Source organism: Dermacentor andersoni, chromosome 7 (genome assembly GCF_023375885.2).
Source record: "Dermacentor andersoni chromosome 7, qqDerAnde1_hic_scaffold, whole genome shotgun sequence".
NCBI classification, from domain to species: domain Eukaryota; kingdom Metazoa; phylum Arthropoda; class Arachnida; order Ixodida; family Ixodidae; genus Dermacentor; species Dermacentor andersoni.
In genome coordinates this window covers 41,859,177-41,882,389 of record NC_092820.1, presented here as the reverse complement: position 1 = coordinate 41,882,389, position 23,213 = coordinate 41,859,177, and the positions used below count along the sequence as shown (strand labels likewise).

The following is a 23,213-nucleotide window of genomic DNA, read 5'->3' as shown; positions in this document are numbered from 1 at the left end:
AAAAGTTTATTCCTCTCCTATCCTATCCTAGATAGATAGATAGATAGATAGATAGATAGATAGATAGATAGATAGATAGATAGATAGATAGATAGATAGATAGATAGATAGATAGATAGATAGATAGATAGATAGATAGATAGATAGATAGATAGATAGATAGATAGATTTGAAATCGCTAAAGTAGGCAATGAATGCCATTCAAAATTAAACAAATCTTGGAAATGCTGCTTCACTTTCACGCATTTCATCAGTTGCATGTAAGGTTTGGTACTCAGTATGCCGGGCGCCGAGTTGACGTCTTCGAATGAAATGTCCTCGACCATGGATAGAACAGTGCATAAAATTATTGCACCATCAGACACGCAATCAGTTGCTCGTTTTAGAAGTTCTCTGTTTTAACGCTACCAATCACCAAGGCATATTTTCCTGCAGTAGTTCTGCAATCAATGTTTTTCATTAAAAGCAGAGCCCATGCTTTGCTTGCGCAAATAACATTAGGTTGAGAATAGTAAGCACTTTGGTGCTAATGGAATTAGCATTCAAGCAATGTAGCCGCAAAGTATAATATAATGGTGAATAAACGTTTTGCTGACGATACTCGGACAGTTTTCTTGATTTGGCGATTCTGTGTGTATCCCTTAAAAAGCGTCCCCTATATTATCTAATAGAGAACGGTAGGTGGATCGAGAAGTAAGAGCAACCCACTTACGCGTTGCGCTTCGTCAGGCTATGGTTTTTGTTGACGGGATCAGTGACGCACACTGCCAGTACATCCGCAGACTACAATTTCTTTCTCCCTGGTTGAGAACGTCTATACACTTACGTGCGGGGAACGCGATGTGTACTTTGTAGGCAAGAGGGCTGATGTAGTCGAGCCACAGTTTAACATCGCATTTAGAAACTGTCTGATGTGTACTTTAGTGTCTTTGTCGTCTAGAGGCTGATGTAGATACTGACGTAGTCAAACCCGTTATGTCGTCCTCCACTGGGAAGAGAGGGAGAAGAGCAAAGAGGTCGGCGTCGCCTACTATTATCTGGCCTAGTATGCCTGTGCAGAAGAAAGGAGAGAAAAAAGGATGGTTAAATATTCCGATGAGTACAGAAAGAGAAGATACCTGTATAAAAGAACCACGCAATACACTTGTTTCCTTAAAGCCTCGAGTCTAGTGGGGTGCTCTTGAAATGGTCTGTAACAGCCGCTGTAGCTATTGTTGCTACGGTGGGGTAGGTGTCATATATTATGGAAAAATAGTACTTTCAGACAATGTCCGCCTTGCATTGGATGTCTTTGTAGAAGTCACGGGAAAGTTTGCGATTCGGCAAGCTATGCCAAATCATGTGTCCACTGTGTAGCAGGCGTCTTACGCGCATGAAGGGGATCGTGATACCAGACATCCACTGAATTTCTTGAAGCATGATAAAAAAGGTTTTTGAGGGTACCTGAAACTGCTGGAGATGGAGAGTCATGCTACTTTCTCTCCTGCGATAGACGTCTTGCTGGTAGGTGAGGTGGCAAACTGGGTGACGCCTTGGGAAGAAAATTCTTCCACTTGCACTGGTACGAAATTTCTTGGATCTTCGAGGCGTCTTATGCGTAACATAAGCGCTCGCTGATACTGCACAAAACACCAGAACTGTCGTCGAGGAAGTGCTTCTCGAAGTACTCGTATGACCGCACTGAAGAGACGGGCTTTCGTCGTAGTAGGGCTTCACGGTCTGCAGGGACGCACTCATGCTGTTCTCCTCGTCTGCTAGAGGACGGCTTCCCGGTTTGTCGCGGCGCGTTCACGTTCAACCTGTTTGCATTTGAAACCGTCGCCTGCTCCTCGCATGCCCCTGCTTAGCGGCGTATCGACGGCGAGCTGCCTCAGCACGACTCAGTTTCCTTTCTTCAAATTCTAGAAGAGTTACTGTTTTCCTAGGTGAGGCCATGCCAGTGCTGAAAGAGAAATACTATACAGGGTCTTTCAGCAGATACTTTCAAAATTTGTTAAAGGTTGCCTTTGGGAGATAGCTCAATTCTAGATTATGTGCCTGTCTACTCGAAGTGGCTAACACTACTTGCAGACCAAAACTGAAATGCAAAGTCGACCAATCAACAAGCATTCACTAATTAATATCTTAGCTACTAATCTTAGGAGTCATATTGCAATCTACAAATTCCAGCAGTGGACTTCGCAAGGCGGATGCACGCGGAACGAACCTTAGCGGACGAAATTATGCTTACTGGGTACAAAATATGTAGAGACAAAAAAAAAACGGGGAGGGGGTTGGCGACCCTCATTGACAAAAAGTTGCCATACATTGAGCATAATTTCATCTTAGACATTCCAGGTTTGAATTTATTCTAGTTAAGATAATACTTCAAAGGAACAGAGGTAAGACGCAAAGCATTTTCTGTTTGAATATTTACAGCAGTCCTAACGACATGAGACAGAGGTTTAGAGCACTCTTTAACAAGGTGCTTTCGGTTGCCCAAAACTCCCCGCTCATTATTGGAGGGGACTTTAATGCTCCCTATCACACATGGGGATACACTTGGAACACAAAGAAGGGAGAGGAGCTATGGAGTCTTGCCATGGATCTTTGGTTATGCTTGATTACTGATCCGGCGTATCCCACCCGTTGTGGCACGTCCACAAGCAGGGACTCCACACCAGATCTTACTTTTGTAAACAACTCCAAAGGAGCCAATTGGGAAAATTCAAACATGGATCTCGAGAGCGATCATTATATCATACACATAACCATACGCATACCGAGACAGGAAACTAAAATCTTCAAATTCACTGATTAAGATCAGTTCAGAAAAATCAGGGCGAAAAGAAGGAAAGTGGGGCCTCTAGATGCCGAGCAGGATCCCCTTCAGACGTGGGTCATCCAGCTCAGAGAGGACGTCAAAGAGGCCACTGAAGAAATCAGGACAGAGGAAAATATAGAGGCTATGAACAGCAGGCTGGCGCATCTGATTGAGGCCAAACAGTCTATATTACAGAGGTGGAAAACGCAGAGACTTAACAGAAGGCTAAGGAAAAAATAGCGCAATTAAACAGGGAAATTGATGATCTCTCGAAGACCCTCGTGAAGCAACAGTGGGATGAGATCTGTAATTCGGCTCATGGTAGACTCAAACATGGAGGTAGCTGGAACCTCCTCAAGCACTTGCTCAACGAGAATGAAACAAGGACAAGCAAGAGAACAGCTATATCTAAGTTGGTTCATCAGCAAAGCCAAGATAAAACACAGAAGGATATCAAAGATAGTCTCGCAGCCAAATATCTCCCACTTAAACAACCAAACGAAGAAGATGAGAGCCCCGAATATAGGGGAGGCATATGTGAAGAACTTGACCGGGCCTTCACTGAGAGTGAAGTGAGGGCGGCTCTTCACAGTCTTAATAGTAGATCGGCCGCTGGACCTGACGGAATAAGTAACAAGATATTAAGAAATCTGGATGATGAATCAATTTTTTATCTAACTGAACATTTCAACTAACAAGATATTAAAAAATCTGGATGAAGAATCAAATTCTTATCTAACTGAACATTTCAATGAATGTTGGAGAAAAGGGGTATACTCAGAGGAATGGAGGGTGGCCAATACTATCCCCATACCAAAGCCAGGAAAACAACTCACTCTGGACAACCTCCGTCCTATTTCCTTAACGTCATATCTAGGCAAAGCTATGGAACATGTCATCCTAAATCGACTCACTAAATACGTTGAGCAGAACGACATCCTCCCATACAACTTGATCGGCTTTCGTCCCGGGCTGTCAAGTCAGGATGCTATGTTGCTGATCAAACACCAACTTATACAGGCCAGCCCAGCGCATACGAAAGCTCTTTTGGGATTGGATGTGGAAAAAGCTTTTGATCGTATAAAGCATAAGGCAATACTTGGCGTCCACTTGGGGATGGGGTTAAGTAACAGACTATTTAACATGATTAAGGACTTTCTTAGAAATCGAACTGCACAACTCATGCTGGGTGAGCTTATATCAGAAGCTAAGAAGTTGGGAAATAGGGACACTCCACAAGGGGCTGTGCTCTCACCCATGCTATTTAATTTAGCAATGTCCAAGGTTGCAAGAAATCTTGAGAAAATTGAGGGTATACATTATGTGGTATTTGCCGACGACATAACCATATGGAGTGCCAAGAGTAATGTAGGACAGACAGAGACCAGATTACAGGAAAGTTTATATGTTGTAGAAAGCACACTGAAAGACATGGGGTTGAAATGCTCGGCAGCCAAATCAGAACTCTTGGTCATTAAACATCGCAGAAAAGGTCGCAAACCAAGAGGTTACTTCCGGAAGATGAGTCAAGAGTGTGCTTATACACTCATGAAGGATCCGCAGTCAGGCTAGTTGAAACAATCAAGGTTCTTGGGTATCACATAGACGGAAACAATGCTAACTATAGAACACTACAACATATCTCGAATAAAACAGATGAAGTCATTAGGTTACTAAGGAGAATTACGAATAGATACAGAGGCTTAGGAGAAGACAGCGCTTTGAGGGTAATACATGCCTTTGCTCTATGTCACTTCACTTATTGGCTGGATTATTCAAATGGAAGCAGGCAGAACTTAACAACCGTAATGTGATGGTCAGGAAGCTCGGTAAAGTAGCCCTAGGGATACCCAGTAACGCTGCAGCTGACAAACTCATGAGTCTAGGGGTGCACAACACTATGGAAGAAATCGCGGAAGCCCAACAGCCAGCGCAACACAAAAGATTGACAAAATCACGAGCTGGCAGGAACATATTACAGGCAATAGGTGCAGAACTGAATACATCAAGGAGCCCAATAGAGGCTGAAGTAGAATTAAGGACTGACGTTAGGAACAAGACGAGAACCAACCTCTCCCCAGAAACATGCATCCAGAATATAATGTCGAAAGGAGAAAGGCAAGAGATAAAGCACTCTTGCAGGAAATAGAACAGCAGAATCAATTGGCAGCCATAGTTGATGCAGCCTGGGTGAAAGGTAAAGAAGCATATACGGCCATTGTGTCAAATTATCAAGGGACGGTGCCAGATGCTATCACTATTTTTACCAAGGACCCCATGGTGGCGGAACAAGTGGCAATTGTTCTAGCCATCAGGAGTAATAAGTAGGCCTGCATTTACAGTGATTCGAAATCCGCTATAAAGTGTTTTGATAAAGGCTACGTAGCTGGAGTACCAGCTAAACATTTTGAAAACATTAGGATTATGAGGACTGAAATCCAATGGTTTCCTGCGCATATGGGGAAAGTGGACGAGACTCAGATAAACCTCAATGAGGTTGCTCATGACTTTGCACGAGGACTTGCTAACCGTGACAGTCACAACCGAGCCGTTAACCATCAAGCCAGGGAATATAGAGATCATTTAATAACATACAATGACATTACCAAACACTACTATTTAGGACGCAGGCAATTCCCATTGCCACATTCAAAACTGAACAGGGCTCAGGCAATCTCACTGTGCTTATTGCAAACAGGTACATATCCCACACAGTACACCATTAATAAAATATATCCAGAGAAGGAGATTAAGATGGACTGCAGCGATTGTAATGGCATCATTGGAATCAGACATATGCTGGCGGGGTGTCCCGCGACTCTCCCCAACCTCGTTGAAGAATGGACACAGTGGGAGAAAAGCATTCAAAGCCCACTGCTTCAGGACCTACTAAGGGCCGTCCAGAGGGCCCATGATGTCGCTGAAAGGCTTGGCCTGACAGTGCCAACGTGGGAGCCTTGGCTTAAGAATTCGAGCCTCCAGACCTCATTACAATAAATGTTTTCACACACACACAACAGTCTTGAGATACAGATTCCCCTACTTTGCGGAGAAATGCATTGGCGTTCCCGTTACTTGTGTGCTTCAGTGCATGAAACGACGTTTTGTTAATTAATAAACGGGAACGCCAATGGATTTCTCCTCAAAGTTCGGGAATTTTTATTTCGAGACTGGTGTTATCTTGAATCGTTCCAAGTGTATCCGCCTTGCGAACTCCACGACTATATTTTGTAAATTGCAATATGGGCCACAATGTAATTAGTTAAAAGCTTAATTAGTGAAGTTTTATTAATTAGTCGATTTCGCATCTCAATTTTTCGTGCAAGTATTGTCCGCCGCTTCGAGTCCAAGTCATCAACTAGAATTGTGATATCTGCCGCGGGCAGCTTTTAAACATTCTTTTAAAGCGTTTGCTGAAACGCCCTGTATGTGAGTTTATATTGTTGCAGAATAAGAGCGGACACACAGAGAAGTGATGAAGGATCAGTAGTACGAGATGAAAACTAGGCTATGGCGTAAAGCTTTTCGGGTAACACATTCGGTTGTTAAGTGTCCTAAATTGGTGTGATCTCACTGTAACATATAAGTGGCACATGTGGCAGCCGAAGAATGGGTGGAATTCGGGAAAAATATTGCACGTACTAGAGGTGGCACTGCAAGAATTTGACCGCAGACAACAACCTAAATTTAAAAGATTTTTTTCGGATTTCATGGAAAGGTTAGGAGTGCAGCTCACGGCTGTTGACCGCTCTGGATGCGAGGATCGAGAACAAGCCAATAGACGACCGTGCACAGCGAAAAGAGCAATGACATGACAGAAGGCGAAGGAGCTCAGTATTAACTGGGCGCGCCGGGTTCACCAGCTCCTTATTGAGGCCATGGAAATTTTCATCGCCCACGTTTCTCTTTAAGTCATTGGTTGCAACTACTGGCCTGGGCCAATAGTAGCTACTATTGCAATCGTGAACGACGACACTAATTCTTCGTAGTCACAGCTGGTAGACAAAAATCTGCAGAACACGCGTGATAACGGTACGCCCCCCAAGCCGCAGCGTCTGTTGCAAGATTCCCCAAGCGTACAAAGTCAAGCCATCTCTAGAGCCGTATGGCTATGAAGAGTTTCTGCTGGACCTGCACCAGGAGTACATGTACACGGAGACCCCAAGTGAGTAAAATGCGGACACCACTAAACTTAACTATTTCAAGGTCGACGAGGGCTTTTAGTTAAGAGAGTACTGGGCATAAAACATCACCTTAGATTGGAACCTCTGGCTGGGCGTTCAAAGTGACGTAAGTAACTGCCTCGGGTAACAGACGCACATCGTGAAGCGAGCACAAGTGCGGTGAGGCGGTGCTCGGAGCATCGGCGAGTTGAGGTAGTTGTAAAGGAAGAACGCTGGTGGCGCAGTCGATGAGAGCAGAATGAGTGGATAGAAAGTCCAATCCAAGGATAACTTCGGGAGGGCAGTTGTGGATCACAACAAACAGAACAGAAGTAGGGTGGCCGGCTACAATTAAACGCGCTGTACACATTCCAAGAACAACCAGCACGCCGCAGTCGGCAACACGAAGCACTTGTGCAGCTGCTGGCGTGAGGACCTTCATTAAAGGGACACTAAAGCGAAACAATAAATCAGTTTAGACTAATGAAGCATTGTTTGAGAACCCTGCAGGCAGTCATTTGAAAAGAATAGTTTGATTATTAGATGAGAAAATGAAGGTCCAAGTATCACTATTTGAATTTCGCGCCGAAACCCCAGCGCCCGTACGTAAGCGTGACGTCAGGGATTCCAAAGTATGTTTTCGCATTTGGGCCGCGTTGGCTGAATAAAGGTTCCCGAAACTTGCCATGTTTAATATTTGTTTCCTTTAGAACACAATATAGTCAATCTGTACCGCTATGTGTAATTAGTATGCCCTAGAAGATGCCATCAAAATCCAAGACGTCACAGCCCCCAGGTGCGGGAACCTAAGTAGGCGTCGCCACCCGTATTTCGTCCTTGCGCTTTTTATGGCTTACCAAACGTCTTATCGTTGTAAGAGTGGTGTGCTTGGTGTTGTAGAACGGTAATTTACTGATGCAGAAGAAATCATTTTTCACTTTAGTGTCCCTTTAAACATCCACGTAGGCTAGCACTTATCACAGATACGTGGGCTCCATGTCAACGAGTGCTTGGACTGGTACGCCATATGTTTTAATATCAATGGCACTTCTCTTTGTGGGCAAAGACAGAGGATTTGCAGCAGTAGTAGGCAATGCAGCACCACCTCCGAGGGCTGCATTTCTTACTTTTCCGGAAGGGTGCGGCCGAGAGCCCCCGGGGACGAAAGGCGACGCGTTTGCGGTGAACGAGACTGGCGTCCGCGCGGCGAGGGTGAGCGATTGTACCAGGCTTTCTTAGTAGAATTGTCGGTGCTGTTAGACTTGGCGGTGGGCAAAACATTGCGGGTATTTCCATTAAAACGGCTCAGCTTGATCGGCGTGTGAGGTGTCGAGGGCCACGAGTTGCGACAGTATCTGGCGACATGACCAATGCGGCGACAGGTGAGATATATCAGCTGGTCGTCCGCAGTTCTCCATTAAGTCAGGTTGCGATAACGCGCAGTTCTAGAAGCATCGGGATGGAGCGCAAATAGAAGGGCGTTCGTTAGCTGTGAGATGGGCGACAGCAGAGACAGAGTGTAAACCAATATTTTCAAGTTCCTCCCAAGTGCTGGCTTATACGAGGGGAACGGAAAAAGTGGTAGCATCAGGGCTAAGCGAACAGGAAGCTGCGGGCGCCATCGCGTCCAGTTCACGTCGAACTATCCCCACCACGTCCTTTGAGGGCGACGCATGCTGCTGTGCGGGCTGATCTTCAAACGTCGACGTTGCAGCAGTATTGGGAAGTCAGGCGGATCGTTGCAGGACGCGCCGGCTATTGGCTTGTTCGAACTGTCGGTACTCTTTGATTATAGCATCAACTGTACAACAGATTTTGCACATGAGCCGATTAAAGGCGCCGTCAGTAATTCCCTTGAGCACATGCCCCACCTTCTTAGCTTCTGTCATGTCGTGATCGGCTTTACGACTAACCGCCAGCGCGTCCTTGATGTACGAGACGTAGGACTCCATGGGGGGAATGGGCACGGGAGGCCAGTTCCTGCTTTGCGGCAATTTTACGGCCGGCTGGTTAGTGAAACAACTCTGTTAACTTGTCTTTGCGGTGGTCTCAGCAGGTTATCAACTCTTCGTTGTTTTCGTACCCCACCTTTGCCGTGCCTCCTAGGTAGAACGACAGGTTAGCTAGCATAAGCATAGGGTCCCACCCGTTGATTCCACTCACGCGTTCGTACATAGCCACCCACTCTTCAACGTCGGCGCTACCGGTACCGGAGAAAGTCCTGGGTCCCTTGCGTTCCACAACCGAAGGGGCCAGCGACGTAGCTGGCGTCGGTGACTTTGGAAGCGGCGACGACGTTGATTCCGCGTGCTCACTGTCGTTCATGGTGAGGATGGTGCTGCGACGTCCACTGCGGAGCTCCGTTTCCAGCCGTGGTACCCTGCACCTCCCACTAATATGTCACGGGGAGGTTGGGAGTGCAGACAGACTGTATTTAACATATACAAGCTGTTGCAGGGAGCATACTGAGTGTGAGTGAGTGAAAAACTTTATCAGCTCTAGATTCGCTGGTCTTAGTCCAGGGCTCCGCTGGATGCTGCTGCCAGTTGTGCTCGCTGAATCAGACCTTCTTGGTCGACCTGGCGATCGCTGGAGAGCACTCCCTCCCATTGCTCCGCACTCGGGTTTGGTATAACGGGTACCACGTCTATCTTCTGGCATGCCCACGTTATGTGGTACAGCGTGGGTGTTTCGTGGCACCAGGGGCATGTGTCATTGTATAGTGTGGGATAAATCTTGCTGAGTACTTGTAGGTTCGGGTACGAGCCCGTTTGTAGCTGCCTCCACGCGACAGAGTCCTCTCTGCTAAGGGAGTTGTGCGGTGGTGGATACCGCTTTCTGCAGCCCTTGTACTAATTTGTTATTGCCGAATAGTCTTGGGGTACAGGTTCGGTCTCCTCGAGGTCACCTACGTTGGATGCTCGGTAATAAGTGTACCCTCGAGCTATCCTGTCCGCCTCTTGGTTTCCTGCCACTCCCGTGTGTCCCGGCATCCATACTATCGTATGCCTAATTGGTTCTTCTTTTGTTTGTCGTTCTGTTATGTGGTCTCCGGAGCGGAGTATGCGGAGTGCTCCGTGCCCTATTCTGCCGCGTAGGTAGTTGGGGCACGCTGTTTGCGAGTCTGTAAGGATTGTTAAAGACCGTTTAGACCGATAGCCCTCCGCTGCCGCTAGAGCGACGGCCGCTTCTTCAGCCTCGACTATCGTACAGCCTTGTAGTGATGCGCTGGTGATCTCGCGTAGGTTCGAATCGATCACCGTTGCTACCGCGTTGCTGTTGCTCTGACGCGCTGCTCTGGCGTATGTGGCTGCGTCCACATATACCGTCGTTTCTTGGGGTGCTAGGGTCTTTTGTAGGTACTCAGCCCTCGCTTCTCTGCGTGCTTTGTGTAGGTTGGGATCCATGTTCCGGGGTATGGGTGCTACTTTTAGTGTGTTGCGATACTCATCCGGAATTGTTTCGGTCCTCTGTATCTCTTGAAGTTGATCGGCGCAGCCTAGTTTCTTCAGGAGCTCCCTGCCAGATGGTGTCTGCTGTAGTCTGCGTTGTTGGGAGACTAGTTGCGCCTCTTTCAATTCGTCGAAGGTGTTGTGTAGCCCTAAGGCTAGGAGCTTTTCGGTTGAGGTGTTGTGGGGAAGGTGGAGTGCGGTTTTGTAGGCTTTGCGTAGAATCGCGTCCGCCTGTTGTACCTCACTCTTGATGGGATTGTAGTATGGGAGGCTGTATGCCACTCGGCTGACGACCAAGCTTGTGACCAGCTTGAGTGTGTCCTCCTCTCGCATGCCGTGGCGTCTGTGTGAGATGCGCGTGATCATGCGGGCCACTTGTAGGGTGGATGCCTTGAGTAGGGCGAGGGTGTGGGTGCAGCGTTGGTTTGACTGTATCCACATCCCCAGGATTCTGATGAGCGTCTTTTCCGGTATCGGCTTCCCCTGGAGGTAGACGTTGAGCTTTAACTCGTCGCTGGTGGAGACTGTGCGGTTTTGCTTTCCTCTCCAAACTCTCAGGAGCTCGGACTTCTCAGTGGAGCAGGCTAGCCCTCTTGCTCTGACGTAGTCCTCTACGCAGGTGGCTGCTTCTTGTAACTTCTCTTCTTTCTGTCTGAGCGAGCCTGTGTTAACCCAGATGGTGATGTCGTCGGCATACATGGCATGGTGTATGTCGTCGATTTCATTTAATTGTTTTGCCAAGCCAATCATTGCTATGTTGAAAAGCGTGGGGGAGATGACCGACCCTTGAGGCGTCCCTTTGTTTGGAGTAAGGAACTTCTCTGATCGGAGCCCTCCGAGGCCAATCGTTGCCGTTCTGTTTGAAAGGAAGGCTTTGACGTAGCCGTAGACTCTCCTCCCGCAGTTCAGGTCGTTCAAGCCCGTGAGGATAGCCTCGTGGCTTACATTGTCAAATGCCCCCTTGATATCCAATGCCATTATTATATTCCCCCCGCTCCTGGGGACGTTCCCAAGTACTTCTTCTTTGATTTGAAGCAGTACGTCTTGGGTGGATAATTTTGCTCTGAATCCAAACATGTTGTGGGGATACAGTTCGTTGTCCTCCATGTAATGTTGTAGTCTCAGCGTCACCACTCGCTCGTACAGTTTACCCAGGCACGATGTGAGCGAGATCGGTCTGAGGTTCTCAATTTGCAGTTTCTTGCCCGGTTTAGGAATCATCACTACCTCTACATGCTTCCACTCCTCGGGGACGGTCTCAGCTTCCCAGTGTTTGTTGAGAAAGTCGGTTAATTCTGCGACTAACTCTTCACTGAGGTTGCGGATGAGTGCGTTATTTATCTTGTCTGCACCCACGGCCGTGTTTCGGGTTGTGCTTCGAATCGCTGCGTAGACCTCTTCTCGCGTGATGGGTCTGTCCAGGTTATCGTTTTCTCTTCCTCGGTAGCGCTCTGCGTAAGCTGCTGGGTTTGTGTCTCCGAAGCATTTAACGCGTACCTTATCCAGGAGTTCCGAGTCTTGTCCCTCGAACTGGTGGATGAACCGGTCGATGGTTTTGTTGTTTTCTGTCTTGGTCTTGGTCGGATCTACGAGAGCCTTGAGGATATGCCACGTCCTCGCTGTGTTCAAAGTTCCGTTGAGGGAGTCGCTGAATTGCTGCCAATTTCGCCTTGCCAATTGCGCCGCGTACTCCTCTGCTTTCGCTGTGACTTCTGCGATCTTTATCTTTAGCTTCCTGTTGTGTTTTTGTTTCTTCCACCTCTTCGTGAGCCCGCGTCTAGCTTCCCACAGCTTGAGCAGTTTGGCGTCTACCTCGGGCGTCTGCGTCGTTCGCGCGATTTCTTTGGTGTACTTGCGCTGTTTTTCAATAAGCATTTTCCCCCACTCTTCTATCGATTGGATCCCGTTCTCGGCGAGATTCCTATCGCATGCGTCTCGAAAAGCGCTCCAGTCCGTAATTTTTGCCGATCCCAGCTGACGCCTTAGCCTGTCCGAAGTTACTTGCGTCTTGAGTATGTAGTGGTCACTACCTAGGTTCTCTAACAGGTTCTCCCACACTGTTTGTTCCGCTCCTCGTATGAACGTGAGGTCGGGGCAGGTGTCGGTACTAACGCTGTTTCCGATTCTGGTTGGAGTGTCTGGGTCTGTGAGGAGGTTGCAGTCGGTGTTCTCTGCTGCCTCCGCTAGCGTTTTGCCTTTTGGGTTTGCTGTTTTGTATCCCCAGCTTTTGTCCATGGCGTTAAAGTCTCCTAGGATGATTAGCGTGCTGTCTTTCGCTAGTTTGCGTGCGCCATGGAAAAGCTCGTGGAATTTTGCCTTCCTCTGTTTCGGGGGGCTGTATGCATTTACAATAAATATACTGCCCCTCTTTCTTTTCTTCTTTGGTATAATTTCTACAATCACGTGCTCTACGTCGGTGTCGGCTATCCTGTCGTGGCTTATGGCGATGAGTGCCTTGCTGACTAGGGTCGCCGTTCTTCCTTTCTCTTGAGTCTCGTAACACGTGTATCCTGCGAGTGTTGGTGTCGTGCCCGTCTCTTGAAGCGATATGATGTCGGGCGGTGTTTGTTGTGTATGAATGTATTGTTGGAGGAGGCCCTGCTGTATTGTTGGAGGAGCCTCTGCAGTTCCATTGCCATATATCTAAGGTTTCTTGCTTGCTTAAAGTTGTACTGGCCATGTTTAAGCCTCGGTGTTGTTTGCGGATGTGTCGGCGAGGGATGCCAGCGCGGGGCGGTGGTAGGCCTTCTCTCTAATGTTCTCGGTAAACTTCTGCTTGCGGATGCTGCTTCGGAGCTCTGTGACTTGTAATTGCACTTGCTGCATTTGTTGCTGCTGTTGCTGCATCATCTGCTGCATCATTTGCTGAATCTCTGCTTTAAACGTGGCGAAATCCTCGTTGCCTGCTTGCCATGGGGCTTGGGTTTGTACGGTCTGTGGCTGCGGAGGGTTGTTCGACCTAAGGTCTCTCACTGCCTTCGTTAGCTCTGCTATTTGGCGTTCCAGATCTTTCTGCCTAGAGATTTCTAGAGATTTCTGCGTCCTCCTGTCTAGGCTGTTCGCGGTTGCTGTTTGTGTTGTTCTTTTCGTTAGCTACCCCACCCGAGTGCGGAGCAAACCAAGGGTTTTCGGCTCCCCAGCTCACCTTGACGCCGCATACTGAATTTTTTTTTTTTACGTTGTCTGTGACAGATAGCTCAATTCTAGTTCATGCGCCGCTCTACTCGAAGCGGCGGACACTACTGGCAGACAAAATTGCAATGCGAAATCCAATAATTAACAAGAATTCACGAATTTCCTTTTTAGCTAATTATCTTATGACCCATACTGCAATTTACAAAATCTAGCCGTGGACTTCGCAAGGCGGGTCCACTTGGAACGAATTCTCAGGACGACACCAGTTTCCATACATAAATTCCCGAAATTTGCGGTGAAATGCATTGACGTTCCAGTTACTTGTTTGCTTCAGTGCATTAAGCGACTTTTTGTTAACAAATTAACTGGAACGCTGACGCATTTCTCCGCAAAGTTCTGGAATTTATGTATCGAAACTGGTGTCATCGTGATAATTCGTTCCTAGTGGATCGGCCTTTTGACTCCACTGCTAGAATTTATAAACAGCAATATGAGCCATAATGTAGTCAGTTAAAACTTAATTAGTGAACATTTATTAATTAGTCGATCTTGCATCTCAATTTTTGTGTAAATATTGTCCGCCGCTTCGAGTATACCAGCTCATGTACTAGAATTGTGATATCTGCCACAGGCAACATAAAGATTTTCGAAAGTGTTCGCTGAAACACCCTGCATATACAAGCAGAGTCAATGTGGTTAAGATGGCCGACCAGCAATAACAGGCAGCAGCCAGCCTCTCGCGATTTTCTTCTTCCTTTCTCTTCTTTTATCCTTCCGTAACAATATTTATTCATGCATTTTCTTTTCATATCATCATCACTTCTGTTCATTCATTTTCCTTTTGTTCCCATTTACCCCTTCCCCAACGCTGAGTAGCAGACTAGGGCCTAGTGCTTCAAGCCGACTTCTCCATTTACCACTCATCATACATCTCACAGTTTCTCTTCCTCTCTAATGCGCGAGAATCCTTGCATTGGCCCATGATTATGTGCAGAGCCCTTACTTCAGCAGTGTAATGAAGCAATGCTTTCTTTGCCTCTTCTCTCCCATCTTCAGAAGGGATTCTCTGTTTCGCCAAATATACAATGAAGTAAATAGACTTCAACTATCCTCACTGACAACCCGCCGTGGTTGCTCAGTGGCTATGGTGTTGGGCTGCTTAGCACAAGGTCGCGGGATCGAATCCCGGCCACGGCGGCCGCATTTCGATGGGGGCGAAATGCGAAAACACCCGTGTACTTAGATTTAGGCGCACGTTAAAGAACTCCAGGTGGTCGAAATTTCCGGAGTCCCCCACTACGGCGTGCCTCATAATCAGAAAGTGGTTTTGGCACGTAAAGCCCCATAATCTATCCTCGCTGACATTGTGGAAGCGCTGTTGGGGTCCACAGGTTCAAATAGCCTCTCAGCAAGAATAGTGTTCCTCGGCAACACAAAAAATTGCGCATTTGAACGGTAGCGCTAAACACACATCCCACTCCGTGAAGAGGGGCGAAACACGGCGTTTAATTCTCTATTAATTTTTACTGGAAGCACATGAAGAAGAATCTACACGGCAGCTTAAAATCGTGGATGTGTAAAAGTATGGCACAAATCTGAAAAGCATAGTTGGTAGAAAAACAGCGCTGAAACACCGACACACGTGAGAAACACAAGACGGGTACTGTCCAGGACAGCGGGCGTCCTGTGTTTCAGCGCTGTTTCAATTGCGGAGCATTTCTTGGCGAACATTTGCCACTTTGACAGTATCTATCTAGCCGCCTACGTCTTGGTGCTCTCATCGTTGTTTCGTTGACCCGGTATGTACCAAAATTGGCATAGTATGACAAAAGTGTACGACGAACATGATTGGTCGTGAAATAAATATCATGACATCTGTATCTTGTAGGTCATGAAACAGCTGCCTACGTCTTGGTGCTCTCAAGGTCGTTTCGCTAACTTGGCATGTACCACAATTGGCATAGTATGACAAGATTGTATGACGAACATAAATGATAGGTCACGACATGAATTTCATGACATGCGTGCCACATAGGTGACGAAACAGCCGCCTACATCTTGGTATCTGCCGTAATTGTAGTATGACAAGAGTGTGTGACGAAGATAGATGATCGGTCGTGACATGAATGTCATGACATGCTGGTCATGTAGGTCTTGAAACTGCCGCCTACATCTTCGGGCGGTCATGGTCGTTCCGTTAACTTGCTATTCCTCATAATTGGCATTCTATGACAAGAGTGTATGACGAACATAATTTTTTTTTTATTTATTTATAAATACTGCGATCTTAAACAAGATCTTAGCAGCGTGGTACACGAGTAAGTTCACGAAACAATATAAATACAAAAATGGGGAATTTTACTCAAAAATTCTTCAAACAAGCGCTTTAAACAAGCGCTTCACACAAGCGCAAAAAACAGGCACAAAAAAAAACACAGGCGCAAAAAACACTGGCGCAAAAACAAGCGCTTTAAGGTTACATCAGTGATACTTCCCAATCACACAGTAAAACAGTGCTATCACTGACAATCTCAGCAAGTGCAAAAAAAAAAGAAAAAAGTTAAAGATATGTTTCGAAAAGTGATAATGAGTCCTGTGTTACAGTTTTATCGGCCAGCTTATTCCAATATACTATAGTTCTCGGAAAAAAGGAATACTTGAAGCAGTTGACACGTGTTGTAAATGGAGTTACAGCTAGTGAGTGTCGCTGTCTGGTAGCGTAACCTGTTGCATAGGTGATAATGCGAGACGTGTCGATGTTGTAGTGACCATTTATTATTTGGAAAAAGAATTTTAAACGACATGCACGGTTTCTGTCACTTATAGAAGGCAAGCCACTCCGAGATAAAATGTTAGTAATAGAACTACGCCCATATGTATTGTAAATGAATCGAACTGCTTTTTTCTGTAAGCTTTCTAGTTTTCCAATATCGCTTTTAGTGAACGGGTCCCATATAAGTATAGCATATTCTAAAACGGGGCGGACTAGTGTTTTGTATGCCAACAGTCGTACTGTTGGTGTGGAAGATTTTAATGCGCGTCTTAGAAAAAACAACTTGCGGCGACAATTTGCTATTACTGTATCAAGGTGCTTTGACCAGGAAAGATCCTTTGTTATGTACAAGCCAAGGTACTTATATTGCGCTACCTCTGCCAAAAAAGCGTTTTCTGTGCCATAGCGATATACCAGTGGCTTCTTTTTTAATGTTATCCGCATATATACTGTCTTTTCGAAATTAATGCTCATTTGCCATTATCTACACCACTCAACTACCTTATTAAAGTCCCTGTTTAACCTAAGTTGGTCTTCTTCCGTTGTTATTTCATCGTACAGAACGCAGTCGTCAGCGTAAAGCCGTAAAGCCGTAAAGTCGTCAGCGTCGTCAGCGTAAATGATAGGTCACGACGTGAATGTCATGACATGCGCGTCATGTAGGTCACGAAACAGCCGCCTACATCTTGGTATGTAATAATTGGCACAGTATTACAAGACTGTAGCGACGAGCATAAACAATAGGTCATGACAAATGCGTGTCACGCAGGTCATGAAAGAGCCGCCGACGTCTTGGTGCTGTTATGGTCGTTTCGTTAACTTGCTACTCATCGTAATTGGCATTGCATGACAACAGGGCATGACGAACATAAATGATAGGTCACGATATGAATGCCATGACATGCGTGTCAGGTAGGTCGTGAAACAGTCGCCTACGTGTTGTTGCTCTCATGGTCCTTGCGTTAACTTGTTATGCTCGCCGCACAATGCTTCGCATAACATCGATTCCTACTGGGCGTGGGATGTGCCGGCTTTTAAAGCGAGGCTTTCTTTACCTCTTTCTTCGGCTTTCCCACTGCTGCTGCTGCTGTGGGCTACTGCAGCTGCTGCTGTCCGGCACGCCCCTAACGCCGGCTACCTCAAGACGTGGTCGAGACGTGGCCGTGCCACAAAAACATAAAAGGCATGCGCTTTCGGTGTTCTGTTTCATGACAGTTTTTCTATGAGCTGTCATATTCAAAATTCGAGGAATAGCTTTCTGAAAAATGTAAGACAAAGTGTGCACCACGTGTAGGGCCTGCGTGGTTGTAGTTCAGAATGATTATTCACCAAGCGACCCCCGCGGCGTTGACACCGGACTTTCTGTGGCATGGGGCCAATCGCGTTAGTACATGACAGGAGTGTGGCACAAAGAAAAGACGACCGGAGAAGCTCGTGTCAAGATTTGCGCCACGTTGCATCTGCACATGGCCTTTGGACGTCTAACTAGCCGTGACCGCTCACAAATGCTGTGCAGGAGCTGCCGCACTTGTCTCCGTGCTCGCCCGCAATAGCAACAACAGTAGAGGGAGCAGGGGGGGAGAATGTTAGTGAGGGAATACAGAGAGAGGGAGAGGAGGTAATTTTGTGAGCTACAACCAGGAATGGCGCCGAAGAGTGCACTTAGTGCCGACGAGACGAGTCGAGCGGAGCAAAAACACCAAGCACAATCGGAGCAGGCAAGGTAACATTTCACATCTAGTCACGACTGTCGTATGCCGTCAATATATATATACATATATATATATAAATATATATATATATATATATATATATGTATATATATATATATATATATATATATATATATATATATATATATATATATATATATATATATATATATATATACCAAATAACGTCAGTGAACGCAAACAGCAGACAAAGCATCGCTTACATCAATTCCCACGATGCGTGGGACCTGTACATTTTTTTCTACCGTCGATGCATACTAACGACCTCACTTTCAGTCCTTTTCAAAAACACAGATTAAAGAAAGAAATCTCACGCGACAGTTACGAGTGTGTAACACGATGTTTAGGTGTTAGCTGTGTGGGGGGGGGGGGGGGGGGGCGCTAGGTGTTGCTGATCCCAATCTTGACCTCACCGAATGCATTGAGAGATTAATGCTCCCGCTTCTTCGAATATATTTCGGTGCCAAGGATATATTATAGCGCTCTCATTTAAAATACTACGCTGCTCTCCAATGACCCGGCGGCTGTCTGTTTCTGAGTATGTAGTGGCATAGTCAAATGTGCTATAACGATGACTGCATGAAGATAATTGGATGATGTTGAGCCGATGACGACAACTTTAGGACGGCGACTAATGACAATGACTGTATGATGACATTGGCGTGGCGCTGACACCGTCACGATGGCGGTATGACGAGAGTCGGATGACTAAGCAGAAATAACGATCATAGAATGACCACGACGGCATAACGACGACGGTATGACACCCTTACATGCCAATGACTGCATGACAACGATTCAATAATGATGATGACATGACAACGTCGATCGAATCGCGATCAAGGCGAAGGTAGACTGCGCTCTCCATGATCGACCTACCATTGCGGATGGCGCCAACTGCGCAAAACTTATCTTTATCTATAATACTTTAAAACAAGTATTGAACGACCTAGCATAGCTATCGCTCTTATCACACAAAGAAAGCTTTGGTTTAACCGACTCCCACAGTGTGTCACATCCACATACTTTTTGTTATTATGGGGGAAATTCTCGCAATACGTGCTCCCTGAGGCACGTGCACTTTTGATTTTTTTTAGAAATCTTTCAATTGAATCTTCGACAAAACAATCTCGTTACCATTACTTTGAAGCTGTCGATAGAACAAATAAAAATGAATGTTTTTGCCCTGTGCACCAGGAAACAAGTAATTGAATTTTCTAAATTTCTATGCTGGCGATTCTCAGCTCTCCCAGCTCTGTTCATGTAGACGACCACTTACGACAGATGCGCAAGAGCAACAGAAGCATACGCCAAGGAAGCCGGCTGAGTGAGTGACTGCGACGTCTTCTCTGAGACTTTAGGCTGTCTGCCGCGCACCCACGCCAATACTAGGCCACATAGCTCAGGCAAGGTTGGTCCGGATCGCGCGTCTTGCGTTCTAAAGGCAAGACGCGCGCTCCATACCGGCAGTTCACGGCTCAGGCTGTGCGAGACGCTCCCGGCGTTAGTTACTAGGCGTCCCTTAAGTTTCCAGTCGGAAACTATGTTTGCTTCAAAGAAGACGGGCGTGTCAGAGCGAAAGGTGACTTGTACATGACCATGGATAAATATTTCACGGACCGTCACAACCAGCGCTGGACATCGGACAAGGAGGCACGACTCATCGGCCTTTACGAGGAGAACAGGCTGTTGTGGGATAGCCGCCACCCCGACTACCGCGACAAGGACAAACGCGAACGTGCCATGAGCGCCATTGCCGAAGGGTTGCAGGACGAATTTGACGGTGAGGTTGAACTTCTGTAACTTGTTTTCTCCGTTACGGGTTGCATCCCTGTCACACGCAATATGCTTTAATTTGGCACCTCACACCTGTGACTCTACAAAGAAACAACCAAACGCGTTTTGTCCTTTTGTGATTGTTATGACATTAAACACGACGTTCTTTAGAGTGTGATAAACCAGCCAGATAAGAGAGCGGTTTCGGAAGTACAGATCCTTGGACATGGCCACACGCGTCGCAGGCATACAAACTGATGCGATCATTGCTACCGTTTACGGAATTTGCTCGCCTCAGTCAGCCATTTTAGCCGTGATGGACACCTGCACATCGCACTGCTAACGAACACTTGTGTCTGACTTCCCTTCCTCTCTTTGCATTCTTTTCATTACATTACCCAACTTCCTCGGCGTAGAGCAGGAAACCGGACCCGTGTTCGTACGACCTACCTGCTTTTCCTTACTTTTTACAGCGAAGCTGTACACTTCTGTCAGGCCCCGCACACGCTCAAGTTCTAGCAATTGCCGCAGAAGCCAAAAAATAAACCGCTGTGTGTTCCAGCATGAAGCGCGCAAGTGGAGTTACTGTAATTTGGTCGCATACTTTAATTTGTATATTTTCTGCAAGGAGCGCTCGACGAGGCTAAATATTTCATCTATAAATGTACATATGGTTACGGAAGCATAAAATAAGAGAAAGGAAGAAGAAGATTGCGAGATGCTGGCTGCTCCGTGTTGTTGCTGGTGAGCCATCTTAACCACATTGATTTTGCTTGCATATATATTGTAAATACAGTCTGTCTATGCTGCCAATATCCCTGTAACATATTGGCGGAGGTGCGCGGTACCACGACTGGAAATGGAGCTCCGCAGTGGACGTCGCATCACCGTCCGTACCATGAACGACGGTAAGCACGCGGGATCAACGTCGTCGCCGCCTCCAACGTCACCGTCGTCACGTACGTCGCTGTCCCCTTCGGTTGTGGTTGGGCAACCCAAGGATCCCGGAACTTTCTGGGGAACCGATGGCACCGACGTTGAAGAGTGCGAGGCTATGTACAAACGCGTGAATGGAATAAGCAGATGGGACCCTACACTTCTGCTAGCTAACCTATTGTTCTGCTTAAGAGGCACGGCAAAGGTCTGATACGAAAACCACGAAGAGAAGCTAACCAGCTGTGGCCAATGCAAAGAGAAGTTAACAGAGTTGTTTGGCAAACCAGCCGGCCATAAAATCGCCGCAAAACAGGAACTGACCTCCCGTGCCCAATCCCTCACGGAGTCCTATATCTCGTACATCCAGGACGTGCGGGCGCTTTGTTTAAAGCCGATCACGACATGACAGAAGCTGAGAAGGTCGAGGACGTGCTGAAGGAAATTGTTAACGACGCCTTTAATCTGCTTATATGCAAAAGCTGCTCTACAGGTGATGTTATCATCAAAGAGTGCCCACAGTTCGAGCAGGCCAAAAGCCAACGCGTCCTGCAACCATTCGCTAGATTTCCCACTACTGCAGTAGCGTCGACGTGTGAAGATCAGCCCGCACAGCAGCATGCGTAGCCATCGCAGGACATCGTGCGAACCGTTCGACGTTAACTGGAAGCGATGGCGCCCACAGCTTGCTGTTTGCGTGGCCCTGATGAACCCCTTTTTCAGTTCCCCTCGCACAAGCCATCGTTCGCCAGGAACTTGAAAACATTGATCTACATTCTGTCTGTGCTGTCACCAACCCCAGAGGTAACGAACGCCCTTCTACAATTTTCGCTCCACCCCGACACTTCTCTCCGCGTTATCGCAGCCCGACTGAGTGGAGAACTGCGGACGACCAGCCTATATGATCCGCTGTCGCCACATTGGTCATCTCACCCGATACTGTCGAAACTCGTGGCCCTCAACACCTCGCACGCCAACCAAGCTGAGTCATGTTAATGGAAATGCCCGCAATATTTCGCCCACCACCGAGTCTAACAGCGCCGACAACGAGGAAAACGTGGTACAATCGCTCACCCTCGCCGTGCGGGTACCAGTCTCGTTTACCGCAGAAGGGCAGCGGATTGGGCGAGTTGGTGTTCCATGGTAAAAATAAAATTCAAACAGCGCTAGACGACAGGACCAGAAAGAGGAGGAAACAAACATGGCGCTGAGAGGCACGGCAAGCGCCGTGTTTGTTTCCTCCTCTTTCTGGTCCTGTCGTCTAGCGCTGTTTGAATTTTATCGTTCACCGCAAATGCGACGCCTTTCGTCGACGGGGGCTTTCGGCCACACTCTTTCGGAAAACTAAGAAATTCAGCCCTGGGATGTGGTGCTGCATTGCGTGCTACTGCCGCAAATACTCTGTCTGTGCCCACAAATAGAAGTGCAATTGATGTTAAAATAGACGGCGTACCGGTCCAAGCGCTCGTCGACATGGAGCCCACGTATCTGTGATGAGTGCTAGCCTACGGAGACGCTTAAAGAAGGTCCTCACCCCAGCAGCTGCCCGAGTGCTTCGTGTGGCCGACGGCGGCATGCTTGTTCTCGGAATGTGTACTGCGCGTTTAATTGTAGCCGGCCCCTTACTTCTGTTCCCATTGCTGTGATCGACAACTGCCCTCTCGACGTTATCCTTGGATTGGACTTTTTATCCATTCGTTCTGCTCTCATCGACTGCGCAACCGGCGTTCTTCAGTTGAAACTGCCGCAACTCGCCGATGCTCTGAGCAGTCGCCCCACCACACTTGTGCTCGCTTCAATAAGTGCGTCTATCACCCGAGGCAGTCACTTACGTCGCTTTGACCGCCCAGCCACAGGTTCCTGACTGTGAATATGTGCTTCGCCCCATCGTCTACGTACTTTTAAACGGGAACGTTGCTCTGCCGCATACGCTAGTCACGGTTACTTATAACGGCGCCGTTCTTCCGCTTCTGAATTTCAGCCTGTACCCTCATGTGCTCGGTCGGCATGTTCATAGCAGGCGTTTATAGCACTTCCGAATTGGACATTGAGAGTTTGAATCCCGAGAGTGGTTTATTGGCGCCAATCTGTCTTTTTCATTTTCCTTTGCTGCCCTCTGCCGCATGCCGCTGGAAATGTTTTGAAAGGGTGCCGGGGAATTCGCCGGTTGATTCGCCTACCTGCGTCCACGTTGAGTGCGCGTCGGTCGTACGCTCCATGGATGCCGAATAATTATTAATGGCTTCTCCGGGGCAGCATGTCAGCATGTCGTTCCTGTTGGCATGTTACACTCGCCGACTACTGGGAGAAGAGGCCTGTAGTCGCTGTTGTGGAAACAGTGCGGCCGATAAAGGCACACTGAGTTCCGTTTGCCGACACGGCTGCCTTAGAGTTCGTTGTCGGTGATTTCTGCAATTGGAGCTCGCTTTTTCTATTCTTTTTACA

At 47.2% G+C, this 23,213-nt stretch overlaps 1 protein-coding gene across 1 annotated transcript in view; it reads left to right on the top strand.

Annotated features, from left to right (window-relative positions):
* The first annotated feature begins 19,607 nt into the window (after window positions 1-19,607).
* Window positions 19,608-23,213, top strand: part of LOC129385928 (uncharacterized) — a 101,874-nt gene continuing 98,268 nt past the window's right edge. Inside the window, exon 1 of the mRNA XM_055073101.1 lies at window positions 19,608-19,842. Coding sequence (XP_054929076.1) covers window positions 19,653-19,842 — 190 coding nt within the window. The 5' untranslated portion in view covers window positions 19,608-19,652. The remainder of the gene's footprint in view (window positions 19,843-23,213) is intronic.